This window comes from Panulirus ornatus, chromosome 2, assembly GCF_036320965.1.
Source record: "Panulirus ornatus isolate Po-2019 chromosome 2, ASM3632096v1, whole genome shotgun sequence".
In the NCBI taxonomy this organism is placed as follows: Eukaryota; Metazoa; Arthropoda; class Malacostraca; order Decapoda; family Palinuridae; genus Panulirus; species Panulirus ornatus.
In genome coordinates, this window is record NC_092225.1 from 81,723,379 (window position 1) to 81,750,112 (window position 26,734).

Here is a 26,734-nt window from a genome sequence, read left to right on the forward strand (position 1 = left end):
GTGTGTGTGTGTGTGATCGGGGCCTGAACATGCAGGAGGGTGAAAGGAGGGCAAGGAATAGAGTGAATTGGAGCAATGTGGTATACCGGGGTTGACGTGCTGTCAGTGGATTGAATCAAGGCATGTGAAGCGTCTGGGGTAAACCATGGAAAGCTGTGTAGGTATGTATATTTGCGTGTGTGGACGTATGTATATACATGTGTATGGGGGTGGGTTGGGCCATTTCTTTCATCTGTTTCCTTGCGCTACCTCGCAAACGCGGGAGACAGCGACAAAGCAAAAAAATATATATATATATATATATATATATATATATATATATATATATATATGTATACACATGTACATGTTCACACTTGCCTTCATCTGTTCCTGGCACTACCCAGCCTCACAGAAAACAGCATCACTACCCCCTGCTTCAGGAAGGTAGTCCCAGGAAAACAAGCAAAATGACCATATTTGTTCACACTCAGTCTCTAACTATCATGTGTAATGCAATGAATTAACTCCCTACCCACATCCAGGCCCCACAAGCCTTTCCATGGTTTACCACAGACATTTCACATGCCCTGGTTCTTTCATCTTTTAAGAATGTTTACCATTTCCTGCATTAGCAAGGCAGTGTCAGGAACAAGTGAAGACATGGCCATATGTGGGCTTATCCATTTTCTAGCTTTCACATACTGTGCACTGAAACCAGTCTTTGTGATTCACTGCATTGAGAAAGGATTGCCCATTTTCAGTTTGTTTTTCAATGATTAGATCAGTAGGTGTTGTTTTGTATGTAGATTTGTTCTTTTATTTCTGATGATGGTGAGTGATTGTGTGTCTGTTGGTTTCTTTGATTTATGAGGTGTGTAACTTGTGGGGAGAAATTTAGGAAATTTAGAGTAGTGAGATTCTCTTTTGGAGTATGTATCTGGAAGGGGAGGTATGTAAATCATGCTGCAGTAGGAGCTGTGAAGTTGTATTTTTATAGATTGTTTTTCTAGGTTGTTGTATATAAGCTGTTTTATGTTTTGTCATTGGTGTTGGAGAAAAGTATGGTTTGGTGAATGAGTGTTATGAGTCTGCCTTCATTTCCTATTTGTCTGTCATTTCTTGTGTTGTTATAGAAAGGTGGGAGGAGAGATTTGGATAAGAGTTTGGTTTCTTCAACGAGGGATGGGTGAATGTTGTGTTCTCCGAGTTGGTTATTTTTTTTTTTCCCCCTTATGTTGTAGGTGTTGAGATGCAAAATGCTTAGTTTTTCATTGGGGTTTTGTGTAGTAGAATGATGTGCTTGTAAACATTGAGAGTGTGTATTCTGTGATAATGTCGGTTAGGAGTTTGTGCTAGATGTGTGGATTTTTTCCTTTTTTTTAAGTGTTTGCAACATTTCTATTGTTTTGAGTGGTCTCTGGATGACAGTGTTGTGCAGTTGAGTTGATACCATTGAGCACAGTTGGATCATCTGATGTAGTTGTGCTTTTTGTTGATGGGGATTTGGCACTGTGGGCAAGGGTATACTGGTGGTCTAGAGTTAAAGTTAATATCCCATCTTGCATTAGTAGTTGGGAGACCATTACCAGGCCATTATCTCACAGTATTAAAAAAATGAGCAAGTCTGTGAAGTATGAAGAGAAATGAGTAAATGTGTGTGTTCATGCCTGCATGTGTGTTAGCTACCTGAAGACCAATTTCAATGAGATTATGGATGTTACCCAGTTTGTTTCTAAAGGCTCTTGCACCCCAAGGCTGTCCTCTACTTCCAGTTGCTGGAAAATGAAGATTCCTTTAAAGGGAGAAGTTCTGTGATTAGAATATCCTCTCAAATGATAAAGCTCACCAAAGATGATTTTTCATTCAAAATGTAACCTTGAGTGGGTGGAGTCTAGATAGAAGAATGTGTGGAAGGTGAGAACGTTGTCTCGGAGAGCAAATATGGGTATGTTTGAAGGAATAGTGGCTTCAACAATGTTATATGGTTGTGGGAAGACAGCAACAAAGCAAAATAAAAAAAAATGATATATATATATATATATATATATATATATATATATATATATATATATATACATATATATACATTTTTTTTTTTTTTATGTCGCTGTCTCCCGCGTTTGCGAGGTAGTGCAAGGAAACAGACGAAAGAAATGGCCCAACCCACCCCCATACACATGTATATACATACGTCCACACACGCAAATATACATACCTACACAGCTTTCCATGGTTTACCCCAGACGCTTCACATGCCCTGATTCAATCCACTGACAGCACGTCAACCCCGGTATACCACATCGATCCAATTCACTCTACTCCTTGCCCTCCTTTCACCCTCCTGCATGTTCAGGCCCCGATCGCACAAAATCTTTTTCACTCCATCTTTCCACCTCCAATTTGGTCTCCCACTTCTCCTTGTTCCCTCCACCTCCGACACATATATCCTGTTAGTCAATCTTTCCTCACTCATTTTCTCCATGTGCCCAAACCATTTCAAAACACCCTCTTCTGCTCTCTCAACCACGCTCTTTTTATTTCCACACATCTCTCTTACCCTTACGTTACTTACTCGATCAAACCACCTCACACCACACATTGTCCTCAAACATCTCATTTCCAGCACATCCATCCTCGTGCGCACAACTCTATCCATAGCCCACGCCTCGCAACCATACAACATTGTTGGAACCACTATTCCTTCAAACATACCCATTTTTGCTTTCCGAGATAATGTTCTCGACTTCCACACATTCTTCAAGGCTCCCAGGATTTTCGCCCCCTCCCTCACCCTATGATCCACTTCCGCTTCCATGGATCCATCTGCTGCCAGATCCACTCCCAGATATCTAAAACACTTTACTTCCTCCAGTTTTTCTCCATTCAAACTTACCTCCCAGTTGACTTGACCCTCACCTCTACTGTACCTAATTACCTTGCTCTTATTCACATTTACTCTTAACTTTCTTCTTTCACACACTTTACCAAACTCAGTCACCAGCTTCTGCAGTTTCTCACATGAATCTGCCACCAGCGCTGTATCATCAGCGAACAACAACTGACTCACTTCCCAAGCTCTCTCATCCACAACAGACTTCATACTTGCCCCTCTTTCCAAAACTCTTGCATTCACCTCCGTAACAACCCCATCCATAAACAAATTAAACAACCATGGAGACATCACACACCCCTGCCGCAAACCTACATTCATTGAGAACCAATCACTTTCCTCTCTTCCTACATGTACACATGCCTTACATCCTCGATAAAAACTTTTCACTGCTTCTAACAACTTGCCTCCCACACCATATATTCTTAATACCTTCCACAGAGCATCTCTGTCAACACTATCATATGCCTTCTCCAGATCCATAAATGCTACATACAAATCCATTTGCTTTTCTAAGTATTTCTCGCATACATTTTTCAAAGCAAACACCTGATCCACGCATCCTCTACCACTTGTGAAACCACACTGCTCTTCCCCAATCTGATGCTCTGTACATGCTTTCACCCTCTCAATCAATACCCTCCCATATAATTTACCAGGAATACTCAACAAACTTATACCTCTGTAATTTGAGCACTCACTCTTATACCCTTTGCCTTTGTACAATGGCACTATGCACGCATTCCGCCAATCCTCAGGCACCTCACCATGAGTCATACATGCATTAAATAACCTTACCAACCAGTCAACAATACAGTCACCCCCTTTTTTAATAAATTCCACTGCAATACCATCCAAACCTGCTGCCTTGCCGGCTTTCATCTTCCGCAAAGCTTTTACTACCTCTTCTCTGTTTACCATATCATTTTCCCTAACCCTCTCACTTTGCACACCACCTCGACCAAAACACTCTATCATCAAACACATTCAACAAACCTTCAAAATACTCACTCCATCTCCTTCTCACATCACCACTACTTGTTATCACCTCCCCATTTGCGCCCTTCACTGAAGTTCCCATTCGCTCCCTTGTCTTACGCACTTTATTTACCTCCTTCCAGAACATCTTTTTAGTCTCCCTAAAATTTAATGATACTCTCTCACCCCAGCTCTCATATATATATATTTTTTTTTTTTTTTTTTTTTTTTTGCTTTGTCGCTGTCTCCCGCGTTTGCGAGGTAGTGCAAGGAAACAGACGAAAGGAATGTCCCAACCCACCCCCATACACATGCCTTGATTCAATCCACTGACAGCACGTCAACCCCGGTATACCACATCGCTCCAATTCACTCTATTCTTTGCCCTCCTTTCACCCTCCTGCATGTTCAGGCCCCGATCACACAAAATCTTTTTCACTCCATCTTTCCACCTCCAATTTGGTCTCCCTCTTCTCCTCGTTCCCTCCACCTCCGACACATATATCCTCTTGGTCAATCTTTCCTCACTCATTCTCTCCATGTGCCCAAACCACTTCAAAACACCCTCTTCTGCTCTCTCAACCACGCTCTTTTTATTTCCACACATCTCTCTTACCCTTACGTTACTCACTCGATCAAACCACCTCACACCACACATTGTCTTCAAACATCTCATTTCCAGCACATCCATCCTCCTGCGCACAACTCTATCCATAGCCCACGCCTCGCAACCATACAACATTGTTGGAACCACTATTCCTTCAAACATACCCATTTTTGCTTTCCAAGATAATGTTCTCGACTTCCACACATTCTTCAAGGCCCCCAGAATTTTCGCCCCCTCCCCCACCCTATGATCCACTTCCGCTTCCATGGTTCCATCCGCTGCCAGATCCACTCCCAGATATCTAAAACACTTTACTTCCTCCAGTTTTTCTCCATTCAAACTCACCTTCCAATTGACTTCACCCTCAACCCTACTGTACCTAATAACCTTGCTCTTATTCACATTTACTCTTAACTTTCTTCTTCCACACACTTTACCAAACTCAGTCACCAGCTTCTGCAGTTTCTCACATGAATCAGCCACCAGCGCTGTATCATCAGCGAACAACTGACTCACTTCCCAAGCTCTCTCATCCCCAACAGACTTCATACTTGCTCCTCTTTCCAAAACTCTTGCATTTACCTCCTTAACAACCCCATCCATAAACAAATTAAACAACCATGGAGACATCACACACCCCTGCCGCAAACCTACATTCACTGAGAACCAATCACTTTCCTCTCTTCCTACACGTACACATGCCTTACATCCTCGATAAAAACTTTTCACTGCTTCTAACAACTTTCCTCCCACACCATATATTCTTAATACCTTCCACAGAGCATCTCTATCAACTCTATCATATGCCTTCTCCAGATATATATATATATATATATATATATATATATATATATATATATATATATAATTGGAGGTGGAAAGATGGAGTGGGGGGGTTTGGGTGATCGGGGCCTGGGCATGCGGGGGGGGTGGGGGGCGTGCGGGGAGTGGAGTGGGTTGGAGTGGTGTGGTATGCCGGGGTTGATGTGCTGTCGGTGGGTTGAGTCGGGGCGTGTGAGGCATCTGGGGTGGGCCGTGGAAGGTTGTGTGGAGCCTGGATGTGGAAAGGGGGCTGTGGTTTCGGGCATTATTGCATGAGAGCTAGAGACTGAGTGTGAACGAATGGGGCCTTTGTTGTATTTTCCTAGCGCTACCTCACACACATGAGGGGGGAGGGGGATGGTATTCCATGTGTGGTGAGGTGGCGATGGGAATGAATAAAGGCAGACAGTGTGAATTGTGTGCATGGGTATATATGTATGTGTCTGTGTGTGTATATATATGTGTACATTGAGATGTATAGGTATGTATTAGGTATGTATATTTGCGTGTGTGGACGTGTATGTATATACATGTGTATGGGGGTGGGTTGGGCCATTTCTTTCGTCTGTTTTTTTTTTTTTTTTTTTTTTTTTTTTTTTTTTCCTCCAAAAGAAGGAACAGAGAAGGGGGCCAAGTGAGGATAATCCCTCAAAGGCCCAGTCCTCTGTTCTTAACGCTACCTCGCTAATGCGGGAAATGGCGAATAGTATGAAAGAAAGAAGAAAGATATATATATATATATATAATGGGAAACAGAAGAAGGAGTCACGCGGGGAGTGCTCATCCTCCTCGAAGGCTCAATGGGGTGCCTAAATATGTGTGGATGTAACCAAGATGTGAAAAAAGGAGAGATAGGTAGTATGTTTGAGGAAAGGAACCTGGATGTTTTGGCTCTGAGTGAAACGAAGCGCAAGGGTAAAGGGGAAGAGTGGTTTGGGAATGTCTGGGGAGTAAAGTCAGGGGTTAGTGAGAGGACAAGAGCAAGGGAAGGAGTAGCAATACTCCTGAAACAGGAGTTGTGGGAGTATGTGATAGAATGTAAGAAAGTAAATTCTCGATTAATATGGGTAAAAGTGAAAGTTGATGGAGAGAGGTGGGTGATTATTGGTGCATATGCACCTGGGCATGAGAAGAAAGATCATGAGAGGCAAGTGTTTTGGGAGCAGCTGAATGAGTGTGTTAGTGGTTTTGATGCACGAGACCGGGTTATAGTGATGGGTGATTTGAATGCAAAGGTGAGTAATGTGGCAGTTGAGGGAATAATTGGTATACATGGGGTGTTCAGTGTTGTAAATGGAAATGGTGAAGAGCTTGTAGATTTATGTGCTGAAAAAGGACTGATGATTGGGAATACCTGGTTTAAAAAGCGAGATATACATAAGTATACTTATGTAAGTGGGATATACATAAGTATACTTATGTAAGTAGGAGAGATGGCCAGAGAGCGTTATTGGATTACGTGTTGATTGACAGGCGTGCGAAAGAGAGACTTTTGGATGTTAATGTGCTGAGAGGTGCAACTGGAGGGATGTCTGATCATTATCTTGTGGAGGCCAAGGTGAAGATTTGTATGGGTTTTCAGAAAAGAAGAGTGAATGTTGGGGTGAAGAGGGTGGTGAGAGTAAGTGAGCTTGAGAAGGAGACCTGTGTGAGGAAGTACCAGGAGAGACTGAGTACAGAATGGAAAAAGGTGAGAACAATGGAAGTAAGGGGAGTGGGGGAGGAATGGGATGTATTTAGGGAATCAGTGATGGATTGCGCAAAAGATGCTTGTGGCATGAGAAGAGTGGGAGGTGGGTTGATTAGAAAGGGTAGTGAGTGGTGGGATGAAGAAGTAAGAGTATTAGTGAAAGAGAAGAGAGAGGCATTTGGATGATTTTTGCAGGGAAAAAATGCAATTGAGTGGGAGATGTATAAAAGAAAGAGACAGGAGGTCAAGAGAAAGGTGCAAGAGGTGAAAAAAAGGGCAAATGAGAGTTGGGGTGAGAGAGTATCATTAAATTTTAGGGAGAATAAAAAGATGTTCTGGAAGGAGGTAAATAAAGTGCGTAAGACAAGGGAGCAAATGGGAACTGCAGTGATGGGCGCAAATGGGGAGGTGATAACAAGTAGTGGTGATGTGAGAAGGAGATGGAGTGAGTATTTTGAAGGTTTGTTGAATGTGTTTGATGATAGAGTGGCAGATATAGGGTGTTTTGGTCGAGGTGGTGTGCAAAGTGAGAGGGTTAGGGAAAATGATTTGGTAAACAGAGAAGAGGTAGTGAAAGCTTTGCGGAAGATGAAAGCCAGCAAGGCAGCAGGTTTGGATGGTATTGCAGTGGAATTTATTTAAAAAGGGGGTGACTGTATTGTTGACTGGTTGGTAAGGTTATTTAATGTATGTATGACTCATGGTGAGGTGCCTGAGGATTGGCGGAATGCGTGCAAAGTGCCATTGTACAAAGGCAAAGGGGATAAGAGTGAGTGCTCAAATTACAGAGGTATAAGTTTGTTGAGTATTCCTGGTAAATTATATGGGAGGGTATTGATTGAGAGGGTGAAGGCATGTACAGAGCATCAGATTGGGGAAGAGCAGTGTGGTTTCAGAAGTGGTAGAGGATGTGTGGATCAGGTGTTTGCTTTGAAGAATGTATGTGAGAAATACTTAGAAAAGCAAATGGATTTGTATGTAGCATTTATGGATCTGGAGAAGGCATATGATAGAGTTGATAGAGATGCTCTGTGGAAGGTATTAATAATATATGGTGTGGGAGGAAAGTTGTTAGAAGCAGTGAAAAGTTTTTATCGAGGATGTAAGGCATGTGTACGTGTAGGAAGAGAGGAAAGTGATTGGTTCTCAGTGAATGTAGGTTTGCGGCAGGGGTGTGTGATGTCTCCATGGTTGTTTAATTTGTTTATGGATGGGGTTGTTAGGGAGGTAAATGCAAGAGTTTTGGAAAGAGGGGCAAGTATGAAGTCTGTTGGGATGAGAGAGCTTGGGAAGTGAGTCAGTTGTTGTTCGCTGATGATACAGCGCTGGTGGCTGATTCATGTGAGAAACTGCAGAAGCTGGTGACTGAGTTTGGTAAAGTGTGTGGAAGAAGAAAGTAAAGAGTAAATGTGAATAAGAGCAAGGTTATTAGGTACAGTAGGGTTGAGGGTCAAGTCAATTGGGAGGTAAGTTTGAATGGAGAAAAACTGGAGGAAGTGAAGTGTTTTAGATATCTGGGAGTGGATCTGGCAGCGGATGGAACCATGGAAGCGGAAGTGGATCATAGGGTGGGGGAGGGGGCGAAAATTCTGGGGGCCTTGAAGAATGTGTGGAAGTCGAGAACATTATCCCGGAAAGCAAAAATGGGTATGTTTGAAGGAATAGTAGTTCCAACAATGTTGTATGGTTGCGAGGCGTGGGCTATGGATAGAGTTGTGCGCAGGAGGATGGATGTGCTGGAAATGAGATGTTTGAGGACAATGTGTGGTGTGAGGTGGTTTGATCGAGTAAGTAACGTAAGGGTAAGAGAGATGTGTGGAAATAAAAAGAGCGTGGTTGAGAGAGCAGAAGAGGGTGTTTTGAAATGGTTTGGGCACATGGAGAGAATGAGTGAGGAAAGATTGACCAAGAGGATATATGTGTCAGAGGTGGAGGGAACGAGGAGAAGAGGGAGACCAAATTGGAGGTGGAAATATGGAGTGAAAAGGATTTTGTGTGATCGGGGCCTGAACATGCAGGAGGGTGAAAGGAGGGCAAGGAATAGAGTGAATTGGAGCGATGTGGTATACCGGGGTTGACGTGCTGTCAGTGGATTGAATCAAGGCATGTGAAGCGTCCGGGGTAAACCAAGGAAAGCTGTGTAGGTATGTATATTTGCGTGTGTGGACGTGTGTATGTACATGTGTATGGGGGGGGTTGGGCCATTTCTTTCGTCTGTTTCCTTGCGCTACCTCGCAAACGCGGGAGACAGCGACAAAGTATAAAAAAAAAAAAAATATATATATATATATATATATATGAGTGTGTTAGTGGTTTTGATGCACGAGACCGGGTTATAGTGATGGGTGATTTGAATGCAAAGGTGAGTAATGTGGCAGTTGAGGGAATAATTGGTATACTTGGGGTGTTCAGTGTTGTAAATGGAAATGGTGAAGTGCTTGTAGATTTCTGTGCTGAAAAAGGACTGGTGATTGGGAATACCTGGTTTAAAAAGCGAGATATACATAAGTATACGTATGTAAGTAGGAGAGATGGCCAGAGAGCATTATTGGCTTACGTGTTAATTGACAGGCACGCGAAAGAGAGACTTTTGGACGTTAATGTGCTGAGAGGTGCAACTGGAGGGATGTCTGATCATTATCTTGTGGAGGCTAAGGTGAAGATTTGTATGGGTTTTCAGAAAAGAAGAGTGAATGTTGGGGTGAAGAGGGTGGTGAGAGTAAGTGAGCTTGAGAAGGAGACCTGTGTGAGGAAGTACCAGGAGAGACTGAGTACAGAATGGAAAAAGGTGAGAACAATGGAAGTAAGGGGAGTGGGGGAGGAATGGGATGTATTTAGGGAATCAGTGATGGATTGCGCAAAAGATGCTTGTGGCATGAGAAGAGTGGGAGGTGGGTTGATTAGAAAGGGTAGTGAGTGGTGGGATGAAGAAGTAAGAGTATTAGTGAAAGAGAAGAGAGAGGCATTTGGATGATTTTTGCAGGGAAAAAATGCAATTGAGTGGGAGATGTATAAAAGAAAGAGACAGGAGGTCAAGAGAAAGGTGCAAGAGGTGAAAAAAAGGGCAAATGAGAGTTGGGGTGAGAGAGTATCATTAAATTTTAGGGAGAATAAAAAGATGTTCTGGAAGGAGGTAAATAAAGTGCGTAAGACAAGGGAGCAAATGGGAACTGCAGTGATGGGCGCAAATGGGGAGGTGATAACAAGTAGTGGTGATGTGAGAAGGAGATGGAGTGAGTATTTTGAAGGTTTGTTGAATGTGTTTGATGATAGAGTGGCAGATATAGGGTGTTTTGGTCGAGGTGGTGTGCAAAGTGAGAGGGTTAGGGAAAATGATTTGGTAAACAGAGAAGAGGTAGTGAAAGCTTTGCGGAAGATGAAAGCCAGCAAGGCAGCAGGTTTGGATGGTATTGCAGTGGAATTTATTTAAAAAGGGGGTGACTGTATTGTTGACTGGTTGGTAAGGTTATTTAATGTATGTATGACTCATGGTGAGGTGCCTGAGGATTGGCGGAATGCGTGCAAAGTGCCATTGTACAAAGGCAAAGGGGATAAGAGTGAGTGCTCAAATTACAGAGGTATAAGTTTGTTGAGTATTCCTGGTAAATTATATGGGAGGGTATTGATTGAGAGGGTGAAGGCATGTACAGAGCATCAGATTGGGGAAGAGCAGTGTGGTTTCAGAAGTGGTAGAGGATGTGTGGATCAGGTGTTTGCTTTGAAGAATGTATGTGAGAAATACTTAGAAAAGCAAATGGATTTGTATGTAGCATTTATGGATCTGGAGAAGGCATATGATAGAGTTGATAGAGATGCTCTGTGGAAGGTATTAATAATATATGGTGTGGGAGGAAAGTTGTTAGAAGCAGTGAAAAGTTTTTATCGAGGATGTAAGGCATGTGTACGTGTAGGAAGAGAGGAAAGTGATTGGTTCTCAGTGAATGTAGGTTTGCGGCAGGGGTGTGTGATGTCTCCATGGTTGTTTAATTTGTTTATGGATGGGGTTGTTAGGGAGGTAAATGCAAGAGTTTTGGAAAGAGGGGCAAGTATGAAGTCTGTTGGGATGAGAGAGCTTGGGAAGTGAGTCAGTTGTTGTTCGCTGATGATACAGCGCTGGTGGCTGATTCATGTGAGAAACTGCAGAAGCTGGTGACTGAGTTTGGTAAAGTGTGTGGAAGAAGAAAGTAAAGAGTAAATGTGAATAAGAGCAAGGTTATTAGGTACAGTAGGGTTGAGGGTCAAGTCAATTGGGAGGTAAGTTTGAATGGAGAAAAACTGGAGGAAGTGAAGTGTTTTAGATATCTGGGAGTGGATCTGGCAGCGGATGGAACCATGGAAGCGGAAGTGGATCATAGGGTGGGGGAGGGGGCGAAAATTCTGGGGGCCTTGAAGAATGTGTGGAAGTCGAGAACATTATCCCGGAAAGCAAAAATGGGTATGTTTGAAGGAATAGTAGTTCCAACAATGTTGTATGGTTGCGAGGCGTGGGCTATGGATAGAGTTGTGCGCAGGAGGATGGATGTGCTGGAAATGAGATGTTTGAGGACAATGTGTGGTGTGAGGTGGTTTGATCGAGTAAGTAACGTAAGGGTAAGAGAGATGTGTGGAAATAAAAAGAGCGTGGTTGAGAGAGCAGAAGAGGGTGTTTTGAAATGGTTTGGGCACATGGAGAGAATGAGTGAGGAAAGATTGACCAAGAGGATATATGTGTCAGAGGTGGAGGGAACGAGGAGAAGAGGGAGACCAAATTGGAGGTGGAAATATGGAGTGAAAAGGATTTTGTGTGATCGGGGCCTGAACATGCAGGAGGGTGAAAGGAGGGCAAGGAATAGAGTGAATTGGAGCGATGTGGTATACCGGGGTTGACGTGCTGTCAGTGGATTGAATCAAGGCATGTGAAGCGTCCGGGGTAAACCAAGGAAAGCTGTGTAGGTATGTATATTTGCGTGTGTGGACGTGTGTATGTACATGTGTATGGGGGGGTTGGGCCATTTCTTTCGTCTGTTTCCTTGCGCTACCTCGCAAACGCGGGAGACAGCGACAAAGTATAAAAAAAAAAAAATATATATATATATATATATATATGAGTGTGTTAGTGGTTTTGATGCACGAGACCGGGTTATAGTGATGGGTGATTTGAATGCAAAGGTGAGTAATGTGGCAGTTGAGGGAATAATTGGTATACTTGGGGTGTTCAGTGTTGTAAATGGAAATGGTGAAGTGCTTGTAGATTTCTGTGCTGAAAAAGGACTGGTGATTGGGAATACCTGGTTTAAAAAGCGAGATATACATAAGTATACGTATGTAAGTAGGAGAGATGGCCAGAGAGCATTATTGGCTTACGTGTTAATTGACAGGCACGCGAAAGAGAGACTTTTGGACGTTAATGTGCTGAGGGGTGCAACTGGAGGGATGTCTGATCATTATCTTGTGGAGGCTAAGGTGAAGATTTGTATGGGTTTTCAGAAAAGAAGAGTGAATGTTGGGGTGAAGAGGGTGGTGAGAGTAAGTGAGCTTGGGAAGGAGACTTGTGTGAGGAAGTACCAGGAGAGACTGAGTACAGAATGGAAAAAGGTGAGAACAATGGAAGTAAGGGGAGTGGGGGAGGAATGGGATGTATTTAGGGAATCAGTGATGGATTGCGCAAAAGATGCTTGTGGCATGAGAAGAGTGGGAGGTGGGTTGATTAGAAAGGGTAGTGAGTGGTTGGATGAAGAAGTAAGATTATTAGTGAAAGAGAAGAGAGAGGCATTTGGACGATTTTTGCAGGGAAAAAATGCAATTGAGTGGGAGATGTATAAAAGAAAGAGACAGGAGGTCAAGAGAAAGGTGCAAGAGGTGAAAAAGAGGGCAAATGAGAGTTGGGGTGAGAGAGTATCATTAAATTTTAGGGAGAATAAAAAGATGTTCTGGAAGGAGGTAAATAAAGTGTGTAAGACAAGGGAGCAAGTAGGAACTGCAGTGAAGGGCGCAAATGGGGAGGTGATAACAAGTAGTGGTGATGTGAGAAGGAGATGGAGTGAGTATTTTGAAGGTTTGTTGAATGTGTTTGATGATAGAGTGGCAGATATAGGGTGTTTTGGTCGAGGTGGTGTGCAAAGTGAGAGGGTTAGGGAAAATGATTTGATAAACAGAGGAGAGGTAGTAAAAGCTTTGCGGAAGATGAAAGCCGGCAAGGCAGCAGGTTTGGATGGTATTGCAGTGGAATTTATTTAAAAAGGGGGTGACTGTATTATTGACTGGTTGGTAAGGTTATTTAATGTATGTATGACTCATGGTGAGGTTCCTGAGGATTGGCGGGATGCGTGCATAGTGCCATTGTACAAAGGCAAAGGGGATAAGAGTGAGTGCTCAAATTACAGAGGTATAAGTTTGTTGAGTATTCCTGGTAAATTATATGGGAGGGTATTGATTGAGAGGGTGAAGGCATGTACAGAGCATCAGATTGGGGAAGAGCAGTGTGGTTTCAGAAGTGGTAGAAGGTGTGTGGATCAGGTGTTTGCTTTGAAGAATGTATGTGAGAAATACATAGAAAAGCAAATGGATTTGTATGTAGCATTTATGGATCTGGAGAAGGCATATGATAGAGTTGATAGAGATGCTCTGTGGAAGGTATTAAGAATATATGGTGTGGGAGGCAAGTTGTTAGAAGCAGTGAAAAGTTTTTATCGAGGATGTAAGGCATGTGTACGTATAGGAAGAGAGGAAAGTGATTGGTTCTCAGTGAATGTAGGTTTGCGGCAGGGGTGTGTGATGTCTCCATGGTTGTTTAATTTGTTTATGGATAGGGTTGTTAGGGAGGTAAATGCAAGAGTTTTGGAAAGAGGGGCAAGTATGAAGTCTGTTGTGGATGAGAGAGCTTGGGAAGTGAGTCAGTTGTTGTTCGCTGATGATACAGCGCTGGTGGCTGATTCATGTGAGAAACTGCAGAAGCTGGTGACTGAGTTTGGTAAAGTGTGTGAAAGAAGAAAGTTTAGAGTAAATGTGAATAAGAGCAAGGTTATTAGGTACAGTAGGGTTGAAGGTCAAGTCAATTGGGAGGTAAGTTTGAATGGAGAAAAACTGGAGGAAGTAAAGTGTTTTAGATATTTGGGAGTGGATCTGGCAGCGGATGGAACCAATGAAGCGGAAGTGGATCATAGGGTGGGGGAGGGGGCGAAAATTCTGGGAGCCTTGAAGAATGTGTGAAAGTCGAGAACATTATCTCGGAAAGCAAAAATGGGTATGTTTGAAGGAATAGTGGTTCCAACAATGTTGTATGGTTGCGAGGCGTGGGCTATGGATAGAGTTTTGCGCAGGAGGATGGATGTGCTGGAAGTGAGATGTTTGAGGACAATATGTGGTGTGAGGTGGTTTGATCGAGTAAGTAACGTAAGGGTAAGAGAGATGTGTGGAAATAAAAAGAGCGTGGTTGAGAGAGCAGAAGAGGGTGTTTTGAAATGGTTTGGGCACATGGAGAGAATAAGTGAGGAAAGATTGACCAAGAGGATATGTGTGTCGGAGGTGGAGGGAACGAGGAGAAGTGGGAGACCAAATTGGAGGTGGAAAGATGGAGGGAAAAAGATTTTGAGTGATTGGGGTCTGAACATGCAGGAGGGTGAAAGGAGGGCAAGGAATAGAGTGAATTGGATCGATGTGGTATACCGCGGTTGACGTGCTGTCAGTGGATTGAATCAGGGCATGTGAAGCGTCTGGGGTAAACCATGAAAAGCTGTGTAGGTATGTATATTTGTGTGTATGGATGTATGTATATACATGTGTATGGGGGTGGGTTGGGCCATTTCTTTCGTCTGTTTCCTTGCGCTACCTCGCAAACGCGGGAGACAGTGACAAAAATAATATATATATATATATATATATATATATATATATATATATATATATATATATATATATATATACATACATACACACACTTGTACATATCCGTACTTGCTGCCTTCATCCATTCACATTGCCACCCTGCCACACATAAAATGGTACCACCACCACTATCAAGGCAGTGCCAGGAACAGACAAAAAGGCCACATTCGTTTACACTCAGTATCTAGCTGTCATTTCTAACACTTGTGTAGTGCACCAAAACCACAGCTCCCTTTCCACAGCCAGGCCCCACAGACCTTTCCATGGTTTATCCCAGATGCTTCACATGCCCTGGTTCAATTCATTGACTAAGTATAATCAATATAGATTGAGAGAAAAAGATTTTGAGTGATCGGGGCCTGAACATTCAGAGGGTGAAAGGCGTGCAAGGAATAGAGTTAATTGGAACGATGTTGTATACTGGGGTTGACGTGCTGTCAATTGATTGAACAAGGGCGTGTGAAGCATCTGGGATAAACCATGGAAAGTTCTGTGGGGCCTGGATGTGGAAAGGGAGCAGTGGTTTCAGTGCATTGTACATGACAGCTAGAGACCGAGTGTGAACAAATGTGACCTTTGTTGTCTTTTCCCTAGCGCTACCTTGCACACATGGGGGGGAGGGGGTTGTTATTTCATGTGTGGCGGGCAATGGCAATGGGAATGAATAAAGGCACAGTATGAATTATGTACATGTGTATATATGTACATGTTTGTGTGTGTATATATATATATGTATACATTGAGATGTATAGGTATGTATATTTGCATGTGTGGATGTGTATGTTTATGTATACATGTGTATGTGGGTGGGTTGGGCCATTCTTTCGTCTGTTTCCTTGCGTTACCTCGCTAACGCGGGAGACAGCGACAAAGCAAAATGGATAAAAAATAAATATACATTGTACACACACACACACACACAGGTGCACAATTTCTACAAAAATGCTTCTCTCTCCTTTAGGCCTTTACTAGCCACAGACATCTGGGCATGGAATTAGCACGTTTCCAGAAGTACTTTATGTCTATGTTTTGGGTCTAGAATTTTGATCTGAATGAGGCAAGGCATTGGTGAGGTTTTGCAGGAAGTAGCCATCTGATCATGCATTCTGAACACCCAGTGCTCCTAAAAATCCTTTGTTTACCCATATTTTCCTGCTTCTGGGCAAGAATTTAGGAATTCTCTTAATGAAGGTAAGAGCCATCCATCTTGAGCACAGGTAGAAGAATCACAATGCTCAGAAGTGAAATTCCCAAAATTGAGTTGCAAGAGAAAGGATAAAGAAAGAGCATTTTTCCCTCAAGATAACCTGAAGTAGACTGAGGCAGGATGCTGGTGCTCGCATTGTTAGAAACACTTGTCTCAGCGACCAAATGTACAATGATTTCACCGAGAGGGTCATGTGATTGTTACCAATATAAATCTTAGCCTTGTATCACTTTCAGAAATATGTGTGCTGTGGACTATGTTTTTTGTGTACACTGTGTGTGCACACGTGTGTGTTACCATACCTTTACCTTACCTTACCTAACCTCTGAGTCCCAGGAGTCCACTTTATCATTGTGAGGCTCTTGCAGTACTCAGGAAGCTGGCCATGTCCACCGGTAGGGACCAGTGGTCATGAAATGATGTGATACTGTGCATTTGCAGAAAGTGCAGGGCTTTGAGTTGTAATTGCTAGGTGTCTTCTTTATGATGGTTGCATCATGGGCATTGTAGGGTCTTGGGATCTGTTAAAATGGTGTTTTTAGCATTGTAGGGATGGGTGATGTTCAAAGCATAGAATGGAAAATGAGATCTTGTTTGGGGATTGTGGCTTCTGATGGGTGTATGTCTAGTGTTATGGAGTTTTGAGACTGAGTTAGGATTGCAGACATTTAGTATTTGTTAAGTTATTGTGGTGGATAAGTGTTTTGTCATAGGGAGTAGAGTAGAAGTTACTGAACATCTTGGTAGAGATACAAGTTTTTACTTTTTCTTGAGTGTTTGTCTTTGGTACGGAGTGGTTTGTGTTAGAGGGGTCAAATGCTGTTGCAGGAATTTAGTGCTGAGCTTGTTAAGACTGTAATGCTAGGATATTTGTTACTTTGTGTATCTGGTTCGAAGGAAGTTAATTGTTTTTTATTTTGTTTGGCTTGCACCTGTGTTATATTTGTTCTTGAGAGGATAAAAGACTAGGCAGCTGAGTCATAGTTTGAGATGAAATGGATGAATTGTTTTGTTGAGGATGTTCAGGTATTCTTATTTGAATCTGATGCCAGTGTATGTTGTTTGAGGGCATTAATTTGTGTATTGCTTTTGTGTTCATGTTATTGGTGTTGAGAGTGAGTGTCTTTTATGTGTCGTTACATTTGTTTCACACACTATCACTTTCTCCAGGGCATTTGTATGATTTGCTTGTTCCATAATTTGTTTGCCCAGTTTTATCTTCATTGAGTTCCATTAGATTATCTCTCCACAATTGTAGATTATGTCTGTCCTTTTACAGTGTCTTCCGATCAGCTTCTGATCCAATTATTTTGCTTTCCTTTCTTTTATTGTTGATATATGATATAATTATGAAGAGTATTTTCCTCTTTTACCCTGGTTAGCAGAAAAGAGAGAATGGATGTTGGTAAGAAGATGAAGAACAAATTGTCACCTCCATCATTTTAACTAAGAATTGAAGCCAGCTAGCTTACTTTACCTAGTTGAGCAGTGGTGTTTTCAGTAATTTCAGTTTTAATAGTAAATGGATAAAGCAGGATGATGTGATCAATGAAATGACTGGGACACGGAAATCCCCGGCAAGTACCAAAACAGAGGAGGAATTTGTAAATAACTTTACCACTTTGGTATTCTAAACATGCAACAGACATACACCAGTGAGAAGTACGTAAGATGTAGGTTAGAATGAGAAAGATGAACTCTCTTCAGGGGTTGAAAAAGAACTGCAGACCTCTTAAAGAAGTCACAGCTCATTCACCAAAGGAAATAAAGCCTATCAAATGAATTATCAGAAATAGAACATAAATTAAGAATGATGTATGAAACTCAGGAAGAAGAAAAAGTCATTAATGAAATAAGAGATAACCTAGATTACTTTTTCTCATGCCAAATGCAAATCCAGGACCGCAAACTCATTTAGCCCACGTAAAACAGAAGGTATTTTTACAGACAAGAGCCAGGTGATGAGTGAGACTAAAAAGACAATACAAATTGGTATTCGTCAGCCAGAAACCACATTAAAAGTAAGTTACCCATTAGTCTTCTTCCTGAACAGTAATTCGCCAAGTGTACATGTAGCAGATATCACAACCTCAACAAGATTTGGAGGAGGCTTTTGACAGCATGCCCCTACACTCGATCCCAGGCTCAGTTTCTTGGATTTTAATCTTCATACAGAAGTGCAAGACACCTTTATCACATACTCTTAAGTATCCTCTGGAGGAAAAGTGTAGGTAGACTGGCATCATTTTTGAGAGTCTGAAACTCTCACATCACCTCACTGTACGAAGGTGGCAGCAAAGCAGTCCTAAAAGCTATCAACCAATAGCATTTTGATCACACATCATTGAAATTCTCAGAAGAGTACTAAGAGGCAAGTTGATGGAAATTATGAAAGTGAACAACTTACATAACCTTGGATGACATGGTTTCAGGGCAGGAAGATTTTGCCTTTCTGTTGTTTGACCACTGTGACAGGATTGTTAAAGCTCTAGAAAACAAAGAAAATTCTGATGTATATTACAAGGATGTTGTAAATCTTTTTACAATAGTGACCATGGTGTCGTAACATACAAAATGTAAAAGATGGGAATAAGAAAAATTGGGAGATGTTTATACAACTCTTAAACCAACATTACAACACAGTTGTAAACTATGTCATCTCCAGTGCCTCCACGGTAAAATGTTCTTCACTTCAAGGAACTGTACTTGTTCCCCTCCAGTTCCCCATTCTTGTATATGATGATGATGTGAACAATGGCCACAGTGTCCTATGATTCTTTGCAGTTGAAGCAAAAGTAAGAATGAAAATCTCATCAGAAGAAGATATGGTAAGGGCTGCAAAGAAACATAAATAGTCTTAACTGGGCAACCAAGAACAACGTGCTTTTCAGTGGAGATAAATTTCAACCCCTCTGGTATGGAAAAAATGATGGAATCAGAAATGACTCATTATTGGACAGATGCATGTGCCCTCATAAACCAGTTGAATAATGTGAGACTTTGGAGTAATAATGTTTAACATCCTAATCTTCAGCAAACACAGCAAAGCAATGGTTGCTTCATTCAGAAGGATGGGAGGCTAGATCCAATGGACCCCTTAAGACGAGAAGAAACACCAGTGTTGATGTTACTCAGAATTGCTAATTCTTTCACTAATCCAGTGTTGTTGCGTCCTAACATCACCTTTCTAGGTGATTAAGATTACGGGATTAGAAAATGTTCAGAGAGATTTCATATCCCATATTGATGTGATAAAGGAACTAAATTAATGGCAATGGCTGAAATCTCCAAGGCTATACTCCTTGGGGTGTAGACAGGAGAGATATATTATCATTTATACCTGAAAAATCCCAGAAGGCATTGTTCCTAGCTTACAGTATTTTTATAAATTAACATCCTACTGGCACTGCAGTCATGGAAGATTTTGTAAGAGTAACATACTGTATCTGAAATAAAAGGGTGTATGTGCACAGAAAGAGACACCTTAAACATCACAGGCCCAAGATTTTTCATCATTTTGCATGCTGTCATCAGAGACAGGCTAGGAAGCACAGTAGAGGTTTAAGAGTGCACTGGACAAGTACCTACAATGTACCGAACCAGCCAGGCCTACGGGCTGTGGCTTACAACAGCTTGGTTGACTAATGACCAAATCTAACAGTTTGGGGCCCATCCTGGTCTGTGGGAGGGTGAAGACCCCAAAAGATGTCACCAGGTGTAAGCAAATTAGGAATCTTTACTGTATATCTATATATTTCTTTGTTTTTGTCATTTCTTTTATCATACTTCCTCTGCCTTCTTTGTTATTTTTTGTCTGTTCCTTTGTTATTTTGTTCCTAATTCATCTTCATGCTATGAATGTTCAGAGACTGGGCTGTGCAGCATTGAATTCACATAGCAAATTGGAGAAATGGAAGGTTCATAGGTTCAAATTATGAGATTGGTTAAGACAACAACAGTACATCTTTGTCTCAGATGTACATGTTGAGATAAGCTTTCAAAATCTGTGTAAGTCTCATGCATGTAAAACATTTCATTTGTCATTCAGTTTTACAGTTCATGTGTCTTGTGCAACATCACTCAAGCAGGAAGCACAGATACTGAATAATCAAGCATATCCTTCATTAGTAAATGTTGCAAGCTGTTTCATTATTTTCTTGAACACTTAAGGTCACTGGACTGATGTGTACAAAGGTTCCATTAGAGTTTAACTAATGACAAACAAATGTATACTGTTCAAAGACACATATAAAGTACTACATTGGGTGAATTATGGGTTTACTTATACATGTACTTTCTTCAGGTGTGATGGAAAAAAAATATATACTTTATGAAGATAGGTTATGTATGAGATTAATCTCATATTAACTAAAGTTTCAAAAATGATGTTGGAAGTACTTGTACTTCAGTTGAACACCAGAATTCAGTTACTCTTGATTTGTAGTCTTCTTAAGGCATATCCTCAAGTTGTTGAAAACAATGGAGCACTGAAATCATTACTTCAGATATCTTTGATATATTTCAAAGGTATGTGATGTTTTACTTTAGTTGAAATGACTTCAAGGAAGTTACTTGGTAGGTGTGTAGATGAAGTTACTTTATAGAAAACTTGAGTATCAAATTTCCCAGAAGTTAGCAGAGAGGAGATCCAAACAGAAAACACTTTTGACTATTGTTTCAGAATAAGAAAGATTTCATTCTCCTCATTTCCAAAATGTCCCACTTGTATCAGTGTGTAGAATATTCAGACTGGCTTGAATAATCAGATTTTCATATTAAATATGATGGGTGTTATGAGATTCTTTCTCAGGAGCACCTGAAAAGATTGGGATGGTTAACAGTGAAACAGTCAAACGTACAAGGGGAAAATGAGTAGTATTTCCAAACTAATGTGTGAAGAGAAGTTAAACTTTTTACTTTAGCAAATTCATATTAGTGCTGTAGAAAAAGAAACATGTTAGTGCTCCTTAATTGTTCTAGGTCTCATTCCAGTAGAACAAGGATATATAAAGGAATTCTAAGAAATGAGCTGAACCTGAGATTCTCCTCAATTGATAGGTCGGAACTCAAAATTCTCATGTGCAAGAGGAAAGAATTATTCTTTGGCAGTATGAAATGGCCATAGACAGGAGAGGACCAGGATCTTAGAGCTACATTTTGATAGAGCAGTGGCTGAGGCAGTAGCAGTGGCTGTGAGGCAGTAGTCTTTGAATAATTAGTTGATTATGATATCACTGGAGCGTGAAAGTAGTGATGACCTTTGACACACGAACACAGTAAGTGAGCCTGCTGCGTACATGGAATCAAACAAGCTGTACGACCTAAATCAGCATAGCTGTAGTGCCAGATGAATGGATATTTGACAGTTGCCTGACCACTTTTGGTAATGTTAAAGCTATTGAGTATGAACAAAATGCAGTTGTTTATACATACTTGAGAAGGTCTTTGACACCACTCATTATCCTCATGTCTATCAATTTATATCTCTGATGCCCATTCCCTCCAGGAACTCCCATCATTTGGGGTGGCCAAGGCAAAAGAGTTATGATGTAACTCTGTCATTACATTCTTCACTTGCATACACCATTGCACACTTTCTTCCCCATTTTCTATCCCTCCAGTTCTCTCCCACTCTATTTCCCCATTTCATAGATGGTCACACTATCATACACTCCTTGTATAAACTCCTTGTCTTGCATTCTTTCCACATGCCCAAACCACCTCAAGGTATTACATTTCACCCATTCTTCGACCACAATTAATTTCCAGCCTTACTGAATATCCCATACACCCTTTCATTACTCTCTTCATACCACATGCTCCTCATATAATTTCCACAGCCTGGATTCTTAATGTCTGTGACTCATCCCATGTCCATGTTTTGGCTGCAGAAGTCAGTGGCAGATCTGTGATATCCTTTAATCCTTTTTTAACTTTCATTCTTAGACCTTTACCCTTAAGGGACCCGGACTCGTTGAGTCTTCTCCCCTATACTGCTCTCTCTCGTATATCTCCTGACCCAAGATAACTCCCAAATATTTGAATTCTGTCACCTCTTCCTGTCTTTCACCTGCCATATCTGTAAGACAGTTTAGTAAACTTTCATCTTGCACACTTTAGGGCTTTGCAAAATGTATACTCTTACCTCTGTTTCCATTCAAACACCTTGCTTATAAATAGGGAATTACTTTAGAAGTAGGTAAGTGGATTTTGAGGTACCTGATTATCTTAAAGCATATTAATGAGGCAGGAAAAATTTAGGCCCTTTGCTGTTGTTTTTCATCATGGAATTTGTAATGATAATCATATTCATTCTTATAACTAAAATACAGCTTTTTGTAAACTTTTGTTGATGACAGTAGAACTAGTATGGTGATCTTGATGATTGAAGATTATATATAAAGCTTAAAGGAGATGCCAGTTACATTATACTGTATCAGCTGAAAACATTTTGACACTCAGTAGAGAGAACCGTTCCCCAGCTCTTCTATGGAAGCAACGGTAAAGTTTTAGACTGAATTCGCTCTGCAATTATGGTTCTCTCTAGCACAGAGGTACAGAAAACTTTAGATGTGTTAATAGATGACCATACCTTAAAACATGACAACAATGTAGACTGAATGAAAAGGCTGGATTTTGAAGACTCAAATCAGTAAGCAGGATCAGTAATACTTTGATATTTTTATGCTGATTTGATTACTATCATGAGATTATGCATGATGGAATTGCTGTTTTTTTTAGGGGTTGGGGTATAGAACATACTGAAGCAAGAGTAGATTGGAAAGAAAAGTTACATGAAGACTGGATGTGATAATGACAGAATAGATACCAAAATAAATCCACATGTGATATTAGTGAAGAACTGTCAAGTCAGTCAAATAGTCATTTTTTTATGACTGATTGGATAAGGAATTGCCAGAAATGTCACTTGGTGACAACAACTATAGAAGTTGCAAAGGAACCAGGTATCAGTAGGTTTTTTACTGACCTTTAATTCAGTAATCTTATTTCATGAAAAAGGTGACTAGTTCCAAAATTCACTTGAACATAGTTACAAGAAAGTATCACAAGATGATTGGAAGCTGACTCTATAGTCTGCATTACTATAGAACACACAAGTATTTGGAGTTATTGACTTCCTTTGATATTGGCAAATATTAGATTGATGCAAAGGGCACTGAAATTCCCAGTGTGTGCTGGACTAGACCACCTGCACTGTATGTGTAGAGTGAGCTTAGACATAATTGTGGATCCAGTAAGAGGTAAATGATTGTGTAAAGACAAGATAGAATTCCGTGAAAGGTGTTCAGACTGTTATTTATCGGTGGATGATGTGGAGATTGAGACAAATAGATCCCCCACATGATTTCCGAAAAATTTTACCACCCTTCCTCCATTTTCTAGGACAATTGGAAAATTTCTTATGGTAGAAACAAATTGTCACCAGAAGAAGGCGTTGTAGGGGATTAGATACTAAGTTGGTCAATGATTTACATTTTTACCATCTCTAGCATATAATGAAAACAGATTTGGCTCAAGTGACTTGTGTACTGATTTGATTTATATTTGAATGTGTAAGGGAACATTATAGGGTAAGAAAGTCTGAAAAATATTTATCAGTTTTTTTTCGTGCTTCAGTATGGAAAAAGAGTTTTGGCTGTGATAATAATAGACAAGATTGTTGCACATAGGACTGGATTGTGACATTGTCAGGTCCAGATTTAAAAGATTCGTAAAGCATGCTTCTTTGATGTGAAAAATGTTCAGAACCCAAGTCCACTCTTTCTTGAATAAACAGGTACACTACACACCTAATCAGTGAAAACAAACTCATTGAAAATTGAATATGAAAACGTAAGTTTTTATTATTTAATAGATCTGGTAAATGTTATCTAATCACTAAAGAACATTGTCACCCGAAAGTTTGGTGGATCTAATGGTGTGCATTGTCTTGTATCCAAAAGCAAGAGAATTCACATATTTTCCAAAAAAGAAAAAGAAAAATAAATCTTCCTGATTTGTAAGCTGATCATGCTTGCTGTGTTTATGGCTTTGGATTGTCACTTGAAGGTATTTCGTTTTTTTTTTCCAAAGATTTGAAACTCCTCACATAAAATGTACGTTGGAGCAGTTTGTTTGCTTCTGAGGTGCTCTTCCCCTTTCTGATTTTAAGGTGGCAAATTTTTTTTCTATATCTTTTATCTTGACAGATGTTATACTTTTGCTTCAACAGCTCTATGAGCTAGAATACCTCTAGTGTGACTTTTTCATGTTTATAAAAGGTCTGATATGATATCAGACTCAAGTTGATACCATTTAGATGAATTTGAAAAATGAAACTGCTTTTTTGTACACATTTCCTAAGATGTAAATTATTACAAAATACTGTCATGAAAGTCAGAAAGTGTTTTGTTTTGAAATATTGATATTATTCAGTTTTGGCTTAGAAAAGTTGCCCCATTATCAACATTGTAGAGGGGTTGACCCCACTGTTTGTGAGAACCTAGAGCAGCCTACCATGGCATTTACTGTGTGACTTCCCATTCTTCATATAATTTTACCAAATCAGGTTTACCCTGGAGGGAAATAGCACACCATCATAGACATATGGTACACGGTTGATAAGTGTGTTCCCAGGAACACCTATAGCTTTTTTTTATGTATATGCTGCTGACTTCAAATTGATACGTGACACTTAAATGCCTATTAACTATGGTTCATGTTACAGGACTCTCCATGTTTTTCATTAACTTTGGTGTATTTATATAAAATATTGATTATGTTTGAAATATTGAAAGTAGATAATTCCCCCCACCATAAATTCCCTGTGGGGAAAACCTGCCTATATTAATCACATTACCTGAGGACATGTCTCTGAGCTCCTTCAGATGTTCTTGAATACCAGGACATTCAAGTTTAAGGGTGGGGTTTTCCCTGTCCAGTCCATTCATACAGGAGTTTGGTGCACCACAGGGTAGTGTCTTGAGTTGTACTTGTTTTATATTAGCAATGAATGCCATTGCTACTGGCCTTCCTCCTGGCATTCGCAGCTCTCAATATGTTGACGACTTGGCAATTTATTGCGAATCATCTTCTGTACAGGGAGCAGAGAGTCAACTCCAGATAGCACTCAACCAGCTAATGAAGTGGTCGCAGTCAGGTGGACTTCGATTCTCTCCGAATAGGACTGTGTGTGTCCACTGGGGACCGCAGGGACTTCACCATCCTCCAGAACTGTACCTTGAAAGAAGTCCTTTGCCTGTTGAGTCTAAGGTACGATTACTGGGTCTCATCTTCGACAAGAAACTCACATGGAAACCTCAGGTCATGTCTCAGAGAATGTTGTCAATCTCCTCTTAACCTCCTCGCAGTTTTATCTTGCCTGTCATGGGGTGCACATAGATGTTCACTCCTATGACTATGTCGATCCATATTAAGATCCTTATTGGAATATGGCTGTGAAGCCATCTCAGTATGTTGGCTCTGGCTGGTCCAATGTATTACTGAGGACTTCAATTATGCGCAGAAGCTTTCCAAGCGTTCCCCAAGGAGAGCCTGTATGTAAAGGAGAGTGAGCCACCGTTTGACAATAACAAAAAGAAAGCTCTCTGGAGTATTTAATAGAATTAGGTGTCTTAAAGGACATCAGGTTACCAAAGTTATCAGTGAGGCAAGAAATGATTGCAAATTTGATCTGTGAAATAATTTAAAAAATCGAATGGGTACCAGATGTGCAAATATTAAAGGAGGTTGAGCTTCCCTGTCCAGTGAAAATTACTTTGTACTGCATCTCTCCCTGGATAGTTTCACCATTATTGTGCTGCTCAAATTGGAAAAATCATTCTCAGATGTTTTATGACGTTTTATATCGCTCCATTCTGCATACCATAAGAACTTGAATCTGATTTGTACATGTTTACAGATGGGTCACATGTTGAAAGTGGGTGTCGTTGCTACTACTGTATTTCAGTGTATTATGATGGCAAAAATTATTTTCAATCTGGACAAGAACCATACATTTCTATCTTCTCTGCTGAATTGTTCATTATTGCAGTGGCTCTGACATGCATACTAAACATTTAGACTACAGTTTAGTATTTGATGATTCTAGGTGATTGTTTCAAGCAGTGACTTTAATCCAAAGCATATATTGGTGCAGGACATACTCAGGCTGTTATCTTTAATTCATTGGGTGGAGTTGGATGTCTATTGGGTCTTGAAAAATGTGTGGAAGTCGAGAACATTATCTCGGAAAGCAAAAATGGGTATGTTTGAAGGAATAGTGGTTCAACAATGTTATAGAATTATGTGGAGGAGGATGGATGTGCTGGAAATGAGATGTTTGAGGACAATGTGTGGTGTGAGGTGGTTTGATTGAATTAGTAATGAAAAAGGTAAGAGAGATGTGTGGAAATAAAAAGAGCGTGGTTGAGAGAGCAGAAGAGGTGTTTTGAAATGGTTTGGGCACATGGAGAGAATGAGTGAGGAAAGATTGACCAAGAGGATATATGTGTCGGAGGTGGAGGGAACGAGGAGAAGAGGGAGACCAAATTGGAGGTGGAAAGATGGAGTGAAAAAGATTTTGAGTGATCGGGGTCTGAACATGCAGGAGGGTGAAAGGAGGGCAAGGAATAGAGTGAATTGGAGTCATGTGGTATACAGGGGTTGACGTGCTGTCAGTGGACTGAACCAGGG

The 26,734-nt window shown here is 40.8% G+C and overlaps 1 protein-coding gene across 16 annotated transcripts in view; it reads left to right on the plus strand.

Moving 5' to 3' along the window:
- Positions 1-26,734, plus strand: part of Psi (P-element somatic inhibitor) — a 487,743-nt gene that overhangs the window by 77,503 nt on the left and 383,506 nt on the right. For 8 of the 16 annotated variants that reach the window (XM_071678312.1, XM_071678322.1, XM_071678305.1 and 5 more), the window contains exon 2: positions 25,142-25,312. The exons of the other annotated variants lie outside the window; for them this stretch is intronic. In XM_071678312.1, coding sequence (XP_071534413.1) covers positions 25,142-25,312 — 171 coding nt within the window. The remainder of the gene's footprint in view (positions 1-25,141; positions 25,313-26,734) is intronic. 16 annotated transcript variants of the gene reach the window in all.